This window comes from Meleagris gallopavo, chromosome 15 (assembly GCF_000146605.3).
Source record: "Meleagris gallopavo isolate NT-WF06-2002-E0010 breed Aviagen turkey brand Nicholas breeding stock chromosome 15, Turkey_5.1, whole genome shotgun sequence".
Lineage (NCBI taxonomy): Eukaryota > Metazoa > Chordata > Aves > Galliformes > Phasianidae > Meleagris > Meleagris gallopavo.
In genome coordinates this window covers 13,045,879-13,063,131 of record NC_015025.2, presented here as the reverse complement: position 1 = coordinate 13,063,131, position 17,253 = coordinate 13,045,879, and the positions used below count along the sequence as shown (strand labels likewise).

The window sequence follows — 17,253 nt, the reverse complement described above, 5'->3', positions numbered from 1 at the left end:
TTTTTAATACTAGCTTTGCATGTTGCACCAAAAAGGAGAGGTCAAGATGTCAGGAAGTAGAAAGGGGTTAAAACAAGACTTGAGGAGAAGCACCTCAGTAAACCAAGAAGTTTTATATGCAATCTGAAATTCATCTGGCTTATCTCTGCAGGCACTGGTTGCCCCTTCGCTGATTCTACAAGTATAAAAAAAATCTTTTAGAAAGTATCCATCTGAATGTTCCATCTAACCAAGAGAGGTCTGCGCTTAACTCAAAGCTGAACTGAAGCAGATGAAAAGTGAGATTTCAAAAAGAGAACTAGAAAGTGAACATGAAAGTCACTGTGCAGCCTTCAGCAGGAATGCAGTCAGAGCCTTCCCTGACCTTATATTCTTTTGAAAAACAGAACAGAAAAGGATCTGTGGAAAAGGCTCAATGGGGCATTGCAAGGAAGGAAGCTGTGCATAGGCAGCAGCCAGGTGCAGCCCCAGCTCCCTGCAGCAGCTGTGACCAGGGGGCTCTGCCTGCAGCACCATGGCTTGCAACAGGCATCTGAAGGAAATGGACTTGTAAAATAAATACATAATCATCCTGGTCAAAAGGTCTGTGTCATATCTACTGATACTAGCAAGACATCTGCAGGTTGGGCAGTGCTGGGCTCTTACCTAGTGAAGTGGCCTTCAGACCCCATTTTGCTCTGTGCTCAGTGGTAGGAGATGGTTCCTCATCAACTGTGTGCTCTACATTGGCAAGGACATCTCACTGACCTCTCCTCAGCATCAGAGACTGAGGAGTGGGATTTGTGAGCACCCACTGCAAACCCTTGAGTCTAAACCCTGAGTTCTATCCATCAGCCTTGTGGTTCAGAGCTGGTGTTTCCAGAAGTTTCTCCTCTGACTTCCAAATCTTCCTCATAAATGGACTAGGGCATAACTCACATAGGAAAACTCTACATGAGATCACAATATATGACAAAAGAGTCTGAAAACTCAACAGCTGGGAATATATTTTAATGGGCAGGAGGATGTCAGCTTTGAATGAGTAAAAATGATTGAACTTGTAGGAAGAAATGGACACCCATCAGCAAGACCCAAACCTCCCAAACCTTCCTGAACTTCCAAATATTTTAATGGTAGTTTCTGAACAAACATTTGTAGCGTACATTAACTAAACACAGCACTACTGAGAACTTAAAGCAGTTCATTGTTTTCCCCACAGTTCAAGAAATAAAGAACAGAAAAAAGTAAAAAACTAATTAAGCCTGGTTTCAGAATTAGAATACATACAAATTTTGATTTGCTAAGATAGAAAATATTGTTTTCCTTTTATCATAACAGAAACTCATTATGAATTAGAATTAAAAATATCCAGCTACTCAAAGTAGCCCATAGGGAGATTCAGAAGACTGATAATGAGCTGCTACACACTGCTGCTATGTAACTGAAGGTTGACTCCAACTCCATGACTGAGATGCTTCTAGTGCATCATGCACATACCTAATTACTGGATCTTGGCTGTATATATGCAACATGACGTCTTTTTTTTGTGCACTGGGAGATAAGGAGAAAGCTCTGTATATCAGAACGCAAGGGAAAAATGACCTTGGTAATGCTTATGGCTACCAAAAATTACCCAATCACTGAAAACAATAACCACGAGGATAAGCACTTAAAAGCATCTCTCAAAGAGTAAATATCCCATAACTCAAGACTGGAAATGAATTGAAAACCTGTAGATGTCAAAAGAAGGGCAAAAAAGCAATTGCTATGTTTTAAGCACCAGTACAGAGCATGCAGCAAGCAGCAGTCCTCAAGCCAAGAATCCATTGCACTGGAGAAACCAAAAACAGACAGCACAGTGGTTGATTGGTGTCAAACGAGGTACAAAGGCTAGAAAGACTGCATCTGCCTCCAGCGCTATTTCAGAAAGCCACAGCAGCACTGCACGGACGCTGTACAGAATGTTGCTGCTGCACCTTGTTCATCACACTTCAGTTTGTCTGCTTGCTGTTCAGCCCTTAAAACTGCCCCAAACCTCAAATATAAACAGCTCCACTGCTAACGTCTGAACCACTCATCTGCAGACCTGGTTTCATACAGTCTAAAATAAAATGGCTGTTATTAGGACAGGAAATAGCTAACATACGTATCTAGAAATTACAGTGCATATTTAATATGAAATGAAGCAAAGGAGCAAGAAGAAAAAAAACAGTTTCCAAACAAAGCAACTCTACTAGCTTACTTGCACGGTAAAATGCGAACAACATCATTCTGCTTGTAACTCTCAATGCAGACAGCACAATGATCAAAGTCTGGGTCTGTCTCCTAAAACGAACAGAATGAAAATTCAAGTCAAGAGCTTTGGCTGTGACAAAGGTAAAAGTAATTGTAATTAGTACAAGAACCATGTTGTGTCAGAGCAAATATTACCAAGAAGATACAGAAATGATGGCAGGATGGTTACATTCCAAGTTGGCTCAGGAAAGAGAAGTATCTCATGCACACAAAACCATTTCCCTTCACTTGAAACTGATAAGCGACCATATGAAACATCAGCTAAGATATTTATAATATCCAGTTGAATTCTTATGGTACATATAGTAGGGATTCCCCTGTGGGAATCACCTCAGCTTTGAGGTAGAAAGAGGATTTTTTTTTTTTTTTTTGTGAGGATAAGCTTTTTGGGAATTCTGCATGCCAGCTATCACACAAAACCAGTCACAGCTACCAGATGGAGCGCAAGAAGTACTTAAGTGAGAAAAACTCCTTTGAAATGTACAGACTTACAGCATACAGCAATACCACGAGTTACACAAAACACTGTGCCATAAGATAAGCAGTCTCCAACAAGGAAGGGAAGATCAGAATACCAGGAGAGAAAGGAAAAGCTGAAAAATAAACTGTTTTCTCTAACAAAAATGAAACACGATGCCTATGTTTATCACATTGAAATATCATTATACCTTATCTCCCTTCTTTACTGTCCTGGTTGTCAATTTACCAACAGCTTTCTTGGCAGCATCTCCAAGGCGACGCTAATGAAGTGACAAAAAAAGAGAACACAAATTAGCTCTGATAATCAAGCTTCATTACTGACCGTTATAATGACTTATCTGGGCTCGATACTGTCACTGCAATACACGCTGACAGTGGGCCAACACTGCGATTAACAGCATAAACAGCAAAGCCCACACTTAGAGATTTGTCAGGAAACAAAACAATTCAACAGCAGAGCACAGGAATGCACTCAGTGTGTGGGCATAAAGCTCACAGACTGCACAAGACTCCACAGAAGTCACCCAACACGTGTGACAAGCTAACCAAACCCAGCCTGCAGTACAGGAGCTGAAGCAACGTGCCCCCCGGTGACTTCTGTCACCATCTTCTCCTATTGCTTTTTATTCAGCATGCTAGAACATACTCTGTTCTCATAGGCTTGAATTTTTTCCCCTCTCCAAGCACAGGCTGATCTTGTTCTGAGACAGAACAGATCCTCACCGTAACCTAGTTTATCCTGCCCTTACCTGAAACCACTGCTACCACACAAAGCACAAGTTTGTGGGTCATGAAATCTGAAAGAGTCAATTCAGACTTGAATAAAGCTGAAACGAATGCTGGTTTCAATATTAACCTCACTCTGACAGCAAAGGCCAAGCTGTTTTTTGCTGTTTACAAAACGACCACCTCGGTGCACGTTGCCCTCCTGTGCAACCATCACCCGACTGCAGGCCTGTGGGCTTGTGGGTCCCAGGTACTGAGCAGCACAGGCTCACACCTTCTCGTATCAGGAGCTTGAGACTGGGTTTACATTTACTGGAAGAAAGGAAGTTCCCATATTCTGTCCTTCACCCCTCTTGCACTGAATACTCTACTTTTGAGTGAGACCAATTATAAGAACATGAAACGCACATGCCAAAATTCCCCACACAGATTGGAACAAGCGTGCGTTTCTTGTGTCTACCTACCTCCTATGCGCTTAAAAAGCCAAGTTCTTCAACCACCTCAGTCCATATCATACACTTCCTTTCTTTCCATATAAGCTAAAGCTGCTTTTATTTGAGAAACACAGAGGCCTCTGAAGGCCGCTACAACTGTGTGTACTGAATCGAGGCTGCTAACTGTACCAACATTATTCTGGAATTACATAATTCAATTTTTGTTGTTGTCTCCACAGAAAAACAGCTCCTTCATTTCCTGGGGTTTTTTAGGACACCGATGTGAAACAACAAGTGTTGGGGTCCGGAGTAACCATCCGGAACAGAGGTGGGATTGGGAAGCTCTTCGCCTCCTAAAGGAAGAAATCTCATCCTAACTTCAACACATGAGAAACCAGTCAGTATAAGCAAATCTATGCTGTGCATCCTGGAACAAGCATATTGGCTCCAGCACTGAAAGACACAACACCATAACACTGCTGGAATGATTATCATTCACAGCCAAAGTATGACTGCTAAGAGAGGAACAACACTGAGAAGGCATGGCAGGGGCTTTACGTGACCAATATTACCTACCTAAGTCACTGGGGGTAGCACATATAGTTAGCCATACTGCCTGCGTTTGTACTATGTGAAGTCTTAGAAAATCTGCTCCAACTAAGGAAGGATTAATCTCAACAAAACTCTTCCAGAACACGTATGGTATTCTCACATGGAAGGAAATCTGCTAAATGGCAACTTCCATCTCCATTTAAGAGATCCACCTTTTCCACCTTCTAATTTTAACAAATGTTTTGAAGTGCTAACCTTGGGGACACTGAGGATTTGCTATTTGGTTAAGTTTTAGGGCATAGGCATGCAGCATATGCTTGCTTTAAAACCCACATCCACCTCAATGGAAAAAAGGCACCAGTACATGCAAAGGAGCTTCATACCTCGGTGGAAACGCACAAGAGTAACCATGTGAAATACCCATATCTACTCACATTATCTATAAAACACAACATGGTTTTGATGTTTTTTAAACTTTTTTTTTTTTTTAAACAGCTGCCTCTAGCCCCAAGCTATGATCTTGTTTTTCAGTTAAAACAAGTTATTTCCCCACTAACAGTGCAGCCTTCTCTCTGAGAGAGCTTTCAAAGCTCTTCAAAAACAAGCCAGAGCCGTCGCCACCTCCTCATTCAAGTTTAATAAGCTCAGCTTTTTAAACCACATCAAATTTTCATCAAGTTTCTCCTGAAAATCTAAAGAAAGAAGAAAGGTCACAAAAGCCCCCTCCCCACGGAGCAGCTGCTTTGAGACGTTTGGAAGAAGCCTCAGACCACTCAGGGGATGCAGCAGGCACAATTCAGTACTCCACAGACACTCCTTGAGTAACAGTTATATTTAAACTTCTACCACCCCAAGGGACCACACTAAGTACCAGCCACAGATCGGTCACTTCAGAATGACATCCTTAGGAAAATCTAATGGGACCGGCAATATCAGATGCTATTTCCAGAAACTAGAAAGGAAATCCTTTGTTGCAGTTGAGGTTCTGTAAGTCTCAGTTTGTTTTAGGTTTGACAAAGAGCTGTCAAGAGCCAATAGTGCTGCCCCACAGTTTGCCCTTAAAGGGCAGTCCTAAAATCAGAGGAACAGGGACAGCAGCTAGAGGTCAGCAGCTCTGTAAGGCACCCTTGACAGAGATGCACAGAGCCAAAGAGAGCAGTCACTTTTCTCCTCCTTTGCAATAAAAGTCAGGACACACTACTGAGACAGCAGGTCATTGAGTCCATGATAGTAAAACATTTACTTCTAAAGTTTAAGCCATATTTACATTGATGACTTCACTTATTCAAGACCTCTGGACATGAGTGCATTTAATTCAGATCTAAGTTCTTGCAGAGAGAAAGACAATCAGAAAGTCACACTGGACAAAATATTACTTAGCATATATGACCAAGAGAATTAAGCAGTCCTTATCAAGTATCATCTTAAATAAAGTTAAAGTCAGTGCAGAACACTAAGCAACTCTATATCTTAGTTTTCTTACTCCAACACTCATTAATTTACAGTTAGGAAACAACAACTGAACTACCTTACTTATTACTAAAGCTAGCCTTAATAACAGATGGAATTAATAACATTAGCTCTGAGCTCCACCACACCACATAAACATAAGCACAATTTAAGTTTACCCTCCATTTCCAATGTCCTTTCCAAGAAAGCAATTCTCCACATAGCAATAACACCTCCAGAACACGGAGAGGTAAAAACAAAATGCCCTTACCTGATTCCTATCACGTGCACTTGTGTACCTTATCTTCTGGATGAAGTAAAATATTAACCACGCTGAAGAAATTATCATCAAAACAATGAAAGATATTGACACAAAGACTAGGGAGCCCCGACTGAAGTTCTTTAGTGGAACACGGGAACCCACTGCTATGGCCATCAGGACAGAGATGTTCTTTTCCAAATAATTCAGGATCTCCTTCACTTTTGATTCTGTAATCATTACAGCAACAATGTCTCCAGTTCCTATAAAAAGAGAACAAAAATTAATTAACATTTAAAATCCACAGAGCATGATGCCAGAAAGATTTTCCATATGCAAAACCATTTGGTAAATAATTTTATCCAAGTCATGTATGGCATACTGTGTGCTCAACTCAAGACTCATCCTTCCAACCCAACCTTTTCAGGTAGGGTATTGACATGCCAACTGTTTGCAGCTGCACGCATCCTAACAGGTAACAGTGCTTCCCATATTACAACTACTGTGCAAAGTTTGAACAGATCTTAAATTGTATATTTGGTCCAGATTGGAAGCTGTGATTACTTGAATAGGCAACTCAGAGAAAAAAAACACATTTGGAAGATGAGTGGTGTCAGTATACACAGAGCTGAGCTGGGGGAGTTCGGAAAGTTCCCCGATGTGGTTATGAGGATATCACATGTACAGAGACTGCCAAGGACCTGCAAATCACAATTCCAAAGAAGCCAGAACTTCCACCCCCACCACTTCCCATAGAAGCGGAAGTAGAACAAACAAGGCTGGCTGAAAAGTGGAACAGAAATTAAAACAGCAGAAATATGAGAGCTGATTTTATCATCCAACCAAAGACATGCTTAATAAAGTAGCAAAGAGCTCCTAAGACAAAAAAAAAAACAACTGGTGTGCTGTTCTTCTTCATCCAGATCTGTACTGAAATCCCTTCTCAAGATCTATTTTCAAGATGCTGATGAAGCCTGTTCATCTGCTCCCTCCATCTGTTTGCACCAATTCACTTTCCCTAAAAGAGGAACAGTAGAATGTGGGTGATTTCAGCACTGCAGTTCTGGCTCTGGAGCAGATTTGAGACGGAGAACTTGGTGTGACAAAGTCCTGTGTTAACACAGGGGATTTCTTTTAAGTCCTTTAACCAGAACCCTGTTTTTAAGAAGTTATTGTACCCAGAATATGAAGTAGAAGACTAAAAAGAACAGAATCTTTGAAACTGAGGGCACAAGTCCAAAACCACTCATTTCCCAAAAGGGAGCTTTGCTCGAGCTGCATAAGTTGTTTAAGTGTTACTCTGCTGTTCTTCCCATTCACAGAGCCAAATAGTGACTGTTACAGTCACTGTCCTCAGTTTTCAGAGAGCGCTTCCCAATATATGCCTTAGAGCTGCCAGAACACTCCTGACTTGTCCAGCTGAGAAGTCCTTGCACTTAATGACAGGACAAAAATCTTCCTTTCCTGCAATTTCAAGGTACTGTACGTAGATGCAGCACGCACTCCTGCAGTTCGGATGATGCAAGATCAACCCAGAGCTGATAACGTAATACTGCCTGATGCACTCCCCAGGCATCACTTCATTTCCTCACATCTCCTTCTGATAGCAAAGATGGGCAGAAGGATTGTTTTCCCCAGAGCATATGTTGCACTATGCTTCCCCAGGAGGTATTATTTGGCCCACGGCATCACGTTCCTATCCAAGTATCAGTCAGAAGCTCTCAGCACAGCATCCTGATGCAATTTATACAGCTACTGTGAAGCAAAGCTGACTAAGATTTTCTGATACCAGCCCAGTTCCGTCTAAATTAAAAGCTGAAGCCTCCACCTATTCCCTGTTGCCCAGAGAATGTGACAAAGCTGACAATCTGCCACACGTTTTTTATAAGGCCTGGCGCAAAGGGAACCTCTGGCATCACTGCAAAGCCATTTGCATTCCAAACAACTCAGCTGTGAACAGCCCAAGTGCTACTGCTGCTTCTGACCCCGTGAGAGCCAAGGAGAACAGCAGAGAAGAAAAATAAATTGTGCCTGCTTAACATCCTGAAACTCAGTGGAAACTGGGACTTGGTTTATCCATATTTTTGTCAGGGGCATCACCCTAAATAATTATAGCAAGAGCTCCCTGCTTGAGAAGAATTGGGGGCAGGAGGAGGCACTGACTTTTTTTTTCAGCACCTTGAAATCTTGCATTTCTGACACCTAAGCAGAAAAAAAAAATCCTCAGGTGAATACAGACAGACTGACAGCACTTGAAGAAGTTAGAGTGTGGTCTTTATATAAATCTCCTGAAAAGCAATGCTCTCCTGAGCAAAGAATGGTGTCCAACAAAAAGGAGCTGGAACACTACAGTCAATGAACTACACAGCCAAGCAGGCTGAAGCTGGACAGACAGCACACCCAAGATAAATGTTGACACCTGCAAATATAAATCAGTTGCCATCATCCAATCCTAAACAGCTCTAACTTGCAATTTTACTATGTGCATACGTATTGGGATAGCTACACAACTTTATGTATGGAAAGGAAGTTGCAATTAATCATTAAGCCTGTGGAATTCGACATCAAGACAGGAGATGAGAGAAGGATGTAGCAGGTGAGAAGATACTAGAAACAATATAATGGGAACAAAGCAACAGCCAGAAGTTTCTTGTAGAGCTCTAAGGAGATTACTTTGCTGGCTCACCATATCTCCTAACACATTTAGAAAGTCAACTGAAAGTTGTCTCAAAGGAAGATTTCCAGTCTCACCACCAGCAAACATTGTCCTTGCCAATTTCTCTTCATGTTAACTCTTGACTGCCAGACACTTCTCTGAAGCTCCAAATAAGGCAGCTGTGGGAAGGACACCAAGCTGAAGACAGGCATGGTTCAAAGAGTGGACTTCAGGCACCTTCCACCCTCCTATCGCCCCTGGGAACAGCAGGCAGATGAAACATAACTACCAAGCAGCAGATATTTGCTTTTCTCCTGGATTCCCAAAAGGCCTAAGCAGCTGCTTGGTCAAAGCTGTGGGAGAAGGGGTGGTGACAACTCCTGAGCTGTTGCCAGCACTGCAGTGCTGCAAAGAACCTCCTTGCAGACAGGGAAAGCAAACTTAAGATCCCAGCTCAAGAATGGCACATGCAGGACCACCTGTAAAAGGCACTGAGTGGTTTTGATGGGATGAAAAAATGATCTGCAGAAAACTGAGAATTAACCCACTTGCACCAAACAGGTGAGCACTTTTCTGAGGGCTGCTGTTCTCAGCTAAAGTCCTTGCAACTTCCTTAGCCTTTGACTGCGCTTGCTGATGCATGTTGCAGACACAGCATGAAGCACAGGCTGCACTCAGCTCATACTTGCAAAAGAATGTTGTTCTCTCTTCAAGTAGCAAACAATATTTAATTGTAACTGAAGCACTGCATTCTATTCTGAAAAACCCAAGCTTAACACACATTTATCTGACACATTTTGCAGATGTCAGTTACAAAGGCCTGCACAATCCCTAACTTTCTAATAAAGGTGAAGAACAGTGCAGACAGTTGCTTTCTGGCTGGATTCAGGGCATGATTGGGACACTAAAAACCAAATCACAATGACAGAGACATCATAATGATCATGTGCAATTAGGAACTGCCCGTTTTCACAAACCATTAAAATTCAATAACCTCTTAAAGCATTTCTGAACATGCATCAGAAATAAACACATGCACGCTGTTCAGTGTGCAGGAAAGGGATCAATCAGTGCCAGATTTCTTAGATTAACACAGACAGACCACCACAAACAGCAGTTACCCAGTAGGTCTGGTGGAGCACACCTGATCAAGTGATTCCAGACCTCCAGTGGCCTTTCCAAGCCACGCTCAGTGATATTTTAGACATACTTGCACTAGAATAAATACTGATCATACTTGTGAAGTCCACTGATCCACATGGAAAACACTACCACAATAGTCTACCTTTTGGCTATTACAAGCAGTGAGTTAATGAACAGTTCCAAGACTCCTGTGAAACAACCTTGCAGAGGCAAGCACAAAAACAGAAACTTATAGATAAAGGAAGAATACAACTGCTTCCCCCCTCCCCCATTCCTCAGGAGAAAACCTCAAAGTAGTTTTTTGATTTGAAGGAGGCTCGTTCTTCTTCTATCCCCAGGGAATAGAATACAACTATCAGATAAGGTTATCTAAAAAGCCCCATCTGCAAGAAAGATGACAATTGTGGAAATTAACACAAATCTGAGAACTTACTGGCCAACAATAATAGAATTTGGGGGCCCACAAAACATTAAAGGAGAAAACAGGAAACAAAACAAACACTGTTGTTATTAATGAAGTTTTGAAAGACTTTTGTGATGGAAAAAAGGGATGGAGAGGACATTGCATTGAAGACAACAAATGGCACATGGAAAGGGTGGTCCCCCAGCCACCAAGTAAATAAAATAAAACAAATGAACACACCATCAGAAATAAATGAAAAGCAGGAACAAGGAATCCAACTACAAGTCAGAGGAAAAGCAATTAAAGAAAAGCAGAAAGTAATGACAAAGTTGACACAAAGGGATATGCTGATAGTCACAGAAAGGTCTTGCTGCTCATTTAAAGGTGACACTTCCAAGCTCAGGTTTGTATCTATGTTAGAAAATTAACCTCATCATAATGAAAGTAACTCTACATATGCACTGCACTGCTTTGAGAATGCACACCAGTTCCACAGTACTTAACAATGGGGAACAAACAAATTCTTCAGATATTTTTAAATTTTAGCCTGATAGAAACCAGAAATTCACTGTAAAAATGAAGTCTTATATTCTAAAACAGTCTTTGTAAAAGCAGACAGCAAAAAGAAGAGTCTTGGCATATGGTCAGAGTGATTAAAACAGGTCTAGCTGCACAGGTTTTTATTTTGATCTGATCAGAAAGGAAGAGCACATCCAGAGCAGCAGCACCATTGCAATGGTAATATGGTGTCCGAGATGCCCCAAATCAAATACTTCTGAAAGCAGAAACAAAACCATAGTATTTGTCAGTTTTCAATTCTAAGCAAGGCAAGAACTTAATGCCAACGGGCATCCATTTTAAAATGAGACCGAACAGCATTTCAAAGCATTTTTCTTCCTGTTGCCTTTATAACATCATAAGCATTGAATTTTTGACTATATGTAAACATTTACTGTAGGATATCTGATTTACACAGTGTCAGACACCAGAACAGATGTTCCAACACTACCGTGAGAAAATAGTAAATGACAGCAGTATAGGAAACTGTGAGCTAAAAGCCACGTTTTCACAGGGTGCGTTGGCTGAACACAACCCGCAGAACCACCACCTGCCCCCAAACACTGAGCAGCTATTTCCAGAAATCACAAGTCTCTTTGCTATACAGACTTCTGCAGAACAACCCAACAAACAACCGCGTCTGAGGCCAAGACTTGAATCCTGACTGCCTCCTCAGGAGAACAAAGCAGCAGACATTCAAGCCCAGCGAGGACCAGGCGTCAATGAATTGCAACAGAAATGCAGTGAAGTTATGCCTGCAGAACAGACAAAACTCTGACTGCAGCAAAAGGAACTTCAGTGGATTGATTCTGCCATGGTAAGAGAGGACAGTGGACTATAACACCTAACCATGGCCCAAGGCATGGCAGTGAGAGGCAGTGTGCACTGCTAACAGCAGTGTGGACGTTCTGAGCTCCGCTCCTTCCAGAGCAGCATATGATTGAGGCATGTAACCAGAAAACCAGGAAGGGCAAGAGCAGCTTTCCAAAGATGGTTGTAACAGAATTAACTTCCAAACAAACAGAGCCCAATCATGTTCTTGTTGTGCTAACTCATTATGTGTTAAAAAAAAAATAAATCAATCCATTGGTGACAAATAACAATCGTAGAAGTGGGAACAAGTCTCCCCGTGCTCATCCTCCTGCACTGAACAACAAACTGTGCTTCGGTACAACGTTGCTGTCATACCTGGAGATCAGCCCTACAATCTGCTATGCCCTACAGCTCATAAAGGAGAGCTACCCGGCAGGAGCCACTGACAAAGCTGTTGGGCTGCATTCACAATTCAGCTGCTGATACGCGATTCCATAACCCAGTTGTTCTGTTCTGACACTCAGTGAGAGGCTTCCTAAGTATAAATCTGCATAAAATCCAAACCATCATAAATCATCCTGTTTTATTCCCAAGTCCAAATGCCATTGACACAAGATGGTGGAGATACGGCACTGCATTTCCTCAAGGTTAGCCATGTCCTAATCTCACTTGCCTCTCTGCCACAACCCAGAGCACCCCATCAGAGCCAAGGGACACCCACCAACTCCCCAAGAATCAACACAGCATTGGGGGGCGAAGAAAGGCACGGTGCTTGGATCTCACTATGGATCCTTTGTCAAGAACAGGGAAGATGTGACACTGAGGGACGTGGTCGGTGGGCATGGTGGGAGTGGGTTGACAGTTGGACACGATGATCTTAGTGGTCTTTTCCAACTTTTTTTTTTTTTTTTTAAAAAGCACATGCCATAAGTCATATAACACAATTAAAAGAATTAAGATCCTCCTACTAAGCCCAAGATGCACCCAGAAGGGACCTTCTGAAGACACTTAATGCTTAACTGAAAACAGAAAACACCCGGACATTGATTACAGTGTCATATTTTTGACTGATGAAAAAATATTAATATAGACCTTCTTGCAGGCCCATCCATCAATGAAGATATACTTGAATTTTGATATCTAAAACTCTCTGTACTCTTGTATTTTGTAATGGAAGTTGTAGGCGTCCTTCATTTTGTTTTTCCTGGATAGCATTCTCTATTCCCACAAATGTATGTTGGAACTAGAAAACACAGGGATTTCTAATAAGAGCAGTCTGTCAGGGTCTGGTATTTTCTTCTGTCTGCAGACAGCCTCAGTGCAGATCCATCCATCTGGACAGTGTTTCCAAACAAGCCCAGCAATCCCACAGGACATGTGGTGACAGAACCGTACCCAAGGATGCTACATAGTGTCTTTAGAACTTAGCAAACAGCGTATTCATAGGTTTATGTGAAAACGTGATTCCATAGCATCCATGGACTTCAAGAATTACTCTGCTGCTTGAGCACAGTCTTTGGCTAAGAAAAAAAAAAAGTAATTACTTACAGTCATTAATGGTCCCATGGGCCATTTCACAGTCACAGAACTAATTACCCTTTCAGCTGGATAAGGAAAAACGAGCCCAACTCGTGTTATTCCAGCTGTGGATGAGATCTGTAACATGCAGGAACACAGGGAAGAGGAAGTTCTGCAAAGCACTGAGCTTTGTGCAGAGATTTCCCTGCCTCGCCTTGAAGAAAGGTTTGTTTCCCCACGGTACAGAGTGTGTGTTCCCAACACCTCTCCCCACATCCTGCTAAGTGTCAGACAACTCCATCTACTGCATGACAGATTTTCCTGATACACCTCCAGGAAACAGATCAACTGTACCGTTGTTGACGTATGTTCCAAAGTTTCCAATTAGCACATATGAACAATTAACAATATAAAATGATCAAAGATACACAACTACAGTGAGACTATTGAAGATTACTTATCCTTTCTTTTAAATCTCCAGATACAATGAGTTGTTTTTCCTGTTTTGTACGCTAATATTTCAGGGAGAAAAACTGAGAACAAGAACAAAACTGGAACACAATAAAATTAATTTTGAGCCGTGGATTAAAAGTCCAGCAGTGCAATAGAGATTTACCTGATGAGATGCCTGCAACTTTGTGCTACAGACTGTAAAAGATATAGCAGTGTCAGGTAAATTCTCTCAACAAGGCATCCTAGTAGGACCTGTTTAAGTAGCTCCAAGAAATTTCTCTAGCATTGATGAACTCTACCTTTTGGAATCCAGCAACTTTACTGCAATGCTTTCTTCCCTGTTTGTTGATCTTTTTTGTTTATATCTGTTACATAAATTCTGAGTATGACTTTTTAATTTTAGAAGCTTCTGTAGCTTATATTCTTTTCTATAAATCCAGATAAAAATCTGGATGTCAATAGAGTTCACGATAAATTTTAACTGTTCTGTGCTTTAATAGGGTTGTCTCCATCACATAAAGAAATCAGAAAGAATTAAAAAGCTCTTTTACATGCATTTCCTTCCTATTCCCATCATTGATTACCAAGGAGTCAGCTACTAAATATTTTCTCCACCACATCAGCTCTTTCTACATCAGACAATATTTGTTCTAACTTCTATTAGAAGCAGCATGCAAAACCACTCATAAAACTGCCTTCCTGCCAGTGATATCACAGCCCAACACAACTTGTGCTGGGAAAAGGTGTCCTCTGTCAGCCTAAGTGAAGGACATCTGCAAGAATAAGTCAAGTTGGTTATTTTACAAGTGAACAGTAACGCATACAAGGATACAGAGAAAGAAAATGTAGCAAAGAGATCAGCAGAAACATTTACTGGAAGTTTTACCAACTCCTTCAGGTCAATACCTCCTTTGAACCTCAGCTTGAAGGGACAGAAACTTAGAGGACTGTCTCACAGAAAAACCCAATTTTGATGCTAGTAAAACAAACTGTTCAATTAATATGATGATGAAAGACTGATTTAAGAGTGACAGCTGCTATCTGGCCACCAGAAGGAATTTATATTCTGTTAAGCCATATGTTGAGTAAGAACAAATTTCCACAAGATTAAAATTTTTAAATGTGTGTTCAAGCATAAAATAACTTGGATAAAATATTAATCCCATCACTGAGAACTGCTTACTGAGCTGTTTTCATAGGGAATCACCTCCCTGCAGGTTCAAGATGGGCAGCATATGTAAATCTATATAATATTTTCATTATTTTTAGCACAAACATTGCCAAAGCTGACATTTGGAAATTATGCAAAGATCAAAGTGGGGAAGCAAGCAGCTCTCTGGCTGTGCTATCAGCACCTGCTGTTTTCCTCTCTGCTCGACCACGAAGACAGAATACTCCCAAGGCTCTGCACCTTACAGTATAAGAACTATGGTGCAGAGATACAAAGTGATGTAAGGCCTATTTTTATCTGTGGGAAGAAAATAGACAGCCATGAACCCAGACATCATAAGACAGTTGCACAACTATGCTGTGAAGAATGCATTTTTTTAAGGAGGCCGTGACTGTGTGTCAGTACTCCACACGCAACATTAGCTTGAACATAGAATCACAGAACCGTTACGGATGCAAAAGACCTCTAAGATCATCAAACCCAACCCCGTCCACCCCCACCATGCCCACTGACCACATCCCTCAGTGTCACATCTCCATGGTTCTGGAACCTCCCTGGGCAGCTGTGCCACTGCATCGCCACTCTTACAGAGAAGAAATCGCCCCTAATATCCAACCTGAGATTCATGTAACAGACTCATCATTCAAGCAAAGGTTCATGAATCAATATTGCACTTGAACACCATCAGAGAGTTAATGGACCACTAGATTCCAAACCTCCACCGTGCTGAAGCTAACACCAAAGGACTGGTCTGCATTTCACAGTGACATGTGCCTGCAGTTCACTGGGCAAAGATGAAGCCTGTCATGAGTAAATACTTGGAATTAACTGCCATGATACAACATTCCAAGACACAGGACAAGGCACAAATTGCTAACAAGAGAGTGCAGACCTTCATACAGGTACTTCAAAGACAGACCAGGGCTGAAGGCTCTGGAGGTGGGGCTTTTTTGCTTGCAAATACCTGCAGAAAGGTCTATGGAGGATACATGAGTTAGAAATAGTATGTCAACAGCCTCAGGATTGCCACACAGAGGTCAAAACCTCCCTGGAAAACTCCTGTGGTGGACAGAACTGGTAAGGACAGACCACACCGAACCAGAAGAAGCCACAAGACATTTTCCTTATATGATGTCTGGATGGAGAGAGGGAAGGAGATGCACAACCATAGCACCTCTTTACACAGAAGAATTTTAGTTGCGTGACAATATGGAGAACATCAGTCAATTCCAGCTTCCAAGTAACACCCTGCACTTACAGAAAGAAAACTGAAAACCTCTTGGAAAACAAACAGTATGCAAAACCACAACATCAGCAGTCAGCAAACACAGAAGTATCCCCCTCTGATTAGGCTAAGTAATTGTAAAGTGAGAAAACCTAGGAAAACCAAAAATGTCATTATTAGAACTACCCTGAGCAATCATTTATAATCATAGATTTACTTTAAGTATGAAAGACCCGCCCTGCTACACTGATTCAGTGGTAGTGGCACAATTTTTTACATCAATAGGCCAAAAAAAAAAGTAGAAGCCAGCAGAAAACCAGACAGTGTTCTAGATCAGCAATGGTCTGATTCTAGAGCACTGAACATCAAACAACTGCACCCCGAATCATTAAGCCTTGATCACCATACAGGAATTAACAAAGATTCATCACAGGAAAAGAACTCTGAAGTGTTGCATACAAGTGTGCAAGCTCAGATTCGGACCTAATGTTTGAAAGCCCTCACTGTGGACAGCCAGATGGAGACACACTACTCCAAGACCTCCCCAGTCCTGCTCAGTGGAATGCTAGGCCCGACGTTGTACCACGTCTGCTCTCCATTTCAGCAAGGTTAGAAGCGCTGACTGCTGAGGTCCTGCAGGTTTTTCCTTCACCCTGACACCCATCCCCCCTCTGCAGAAGCACTCCTCATTGGATAGAACGTACACCAAACCAAAATACTCTCTTCCACAATTACTGGCTTTACTGCAGACATGTAAATAACCATCATTAGAACACAGGCTGCTTCCCACAGCATCATCCGTGCGCTTCAGCAACAGTTACTGTGACAAAACGCGACAGCGGAAGAGCCTGCATATATTTACCTTGATGAGTCATTGTGACGGGCTCCTCGCTGGATATATTGTTGTAGATGACCACGGCGGTGGCATTGTGTGAAGCTGCCCGCAGGATTTTCTCTCGGAAGGTACAGTTTCCTCGCTGCAGCAAAGCGATCCACTGCTTGGTGTTGGGAGGGACTTGGAAACGTGTCCGAGGGTCACAGCCCAGGCGATCTGCAACTGGAAGAGTTGGATGCACATTCAGACAAATGGCGATTTGCTCAAACAGGCGAGAGAGAAGAAAATGATGCTGAATGAATGG

At 41.9% G+C, this 17,253-nt stretch overlaps 1 protein-coding gene across 1 annotated transcript; it reads right to left on the bottom strand.

Annotated features, from left to right (window-relative positions):
- Window positions 1-6: 6 nt before the first annotated feature.
- On the bottom strand, window positions 7-17,253 carry LOC104913304 (E3 ubiquitin-protein ligase RNF130-like; the record flags this gene model as incomplete). The annotated part of the gene is made up of 4 exons (XM_010719190.2): window positions 7-2,304; window positions 2,943-3,014; window positions 6,187-6,437; window positions 16,977-17,253. Coding segments are annotated over 4 exons (687 nt in total), but the record flags the coding sequence as incomplete, so codon positions are not given.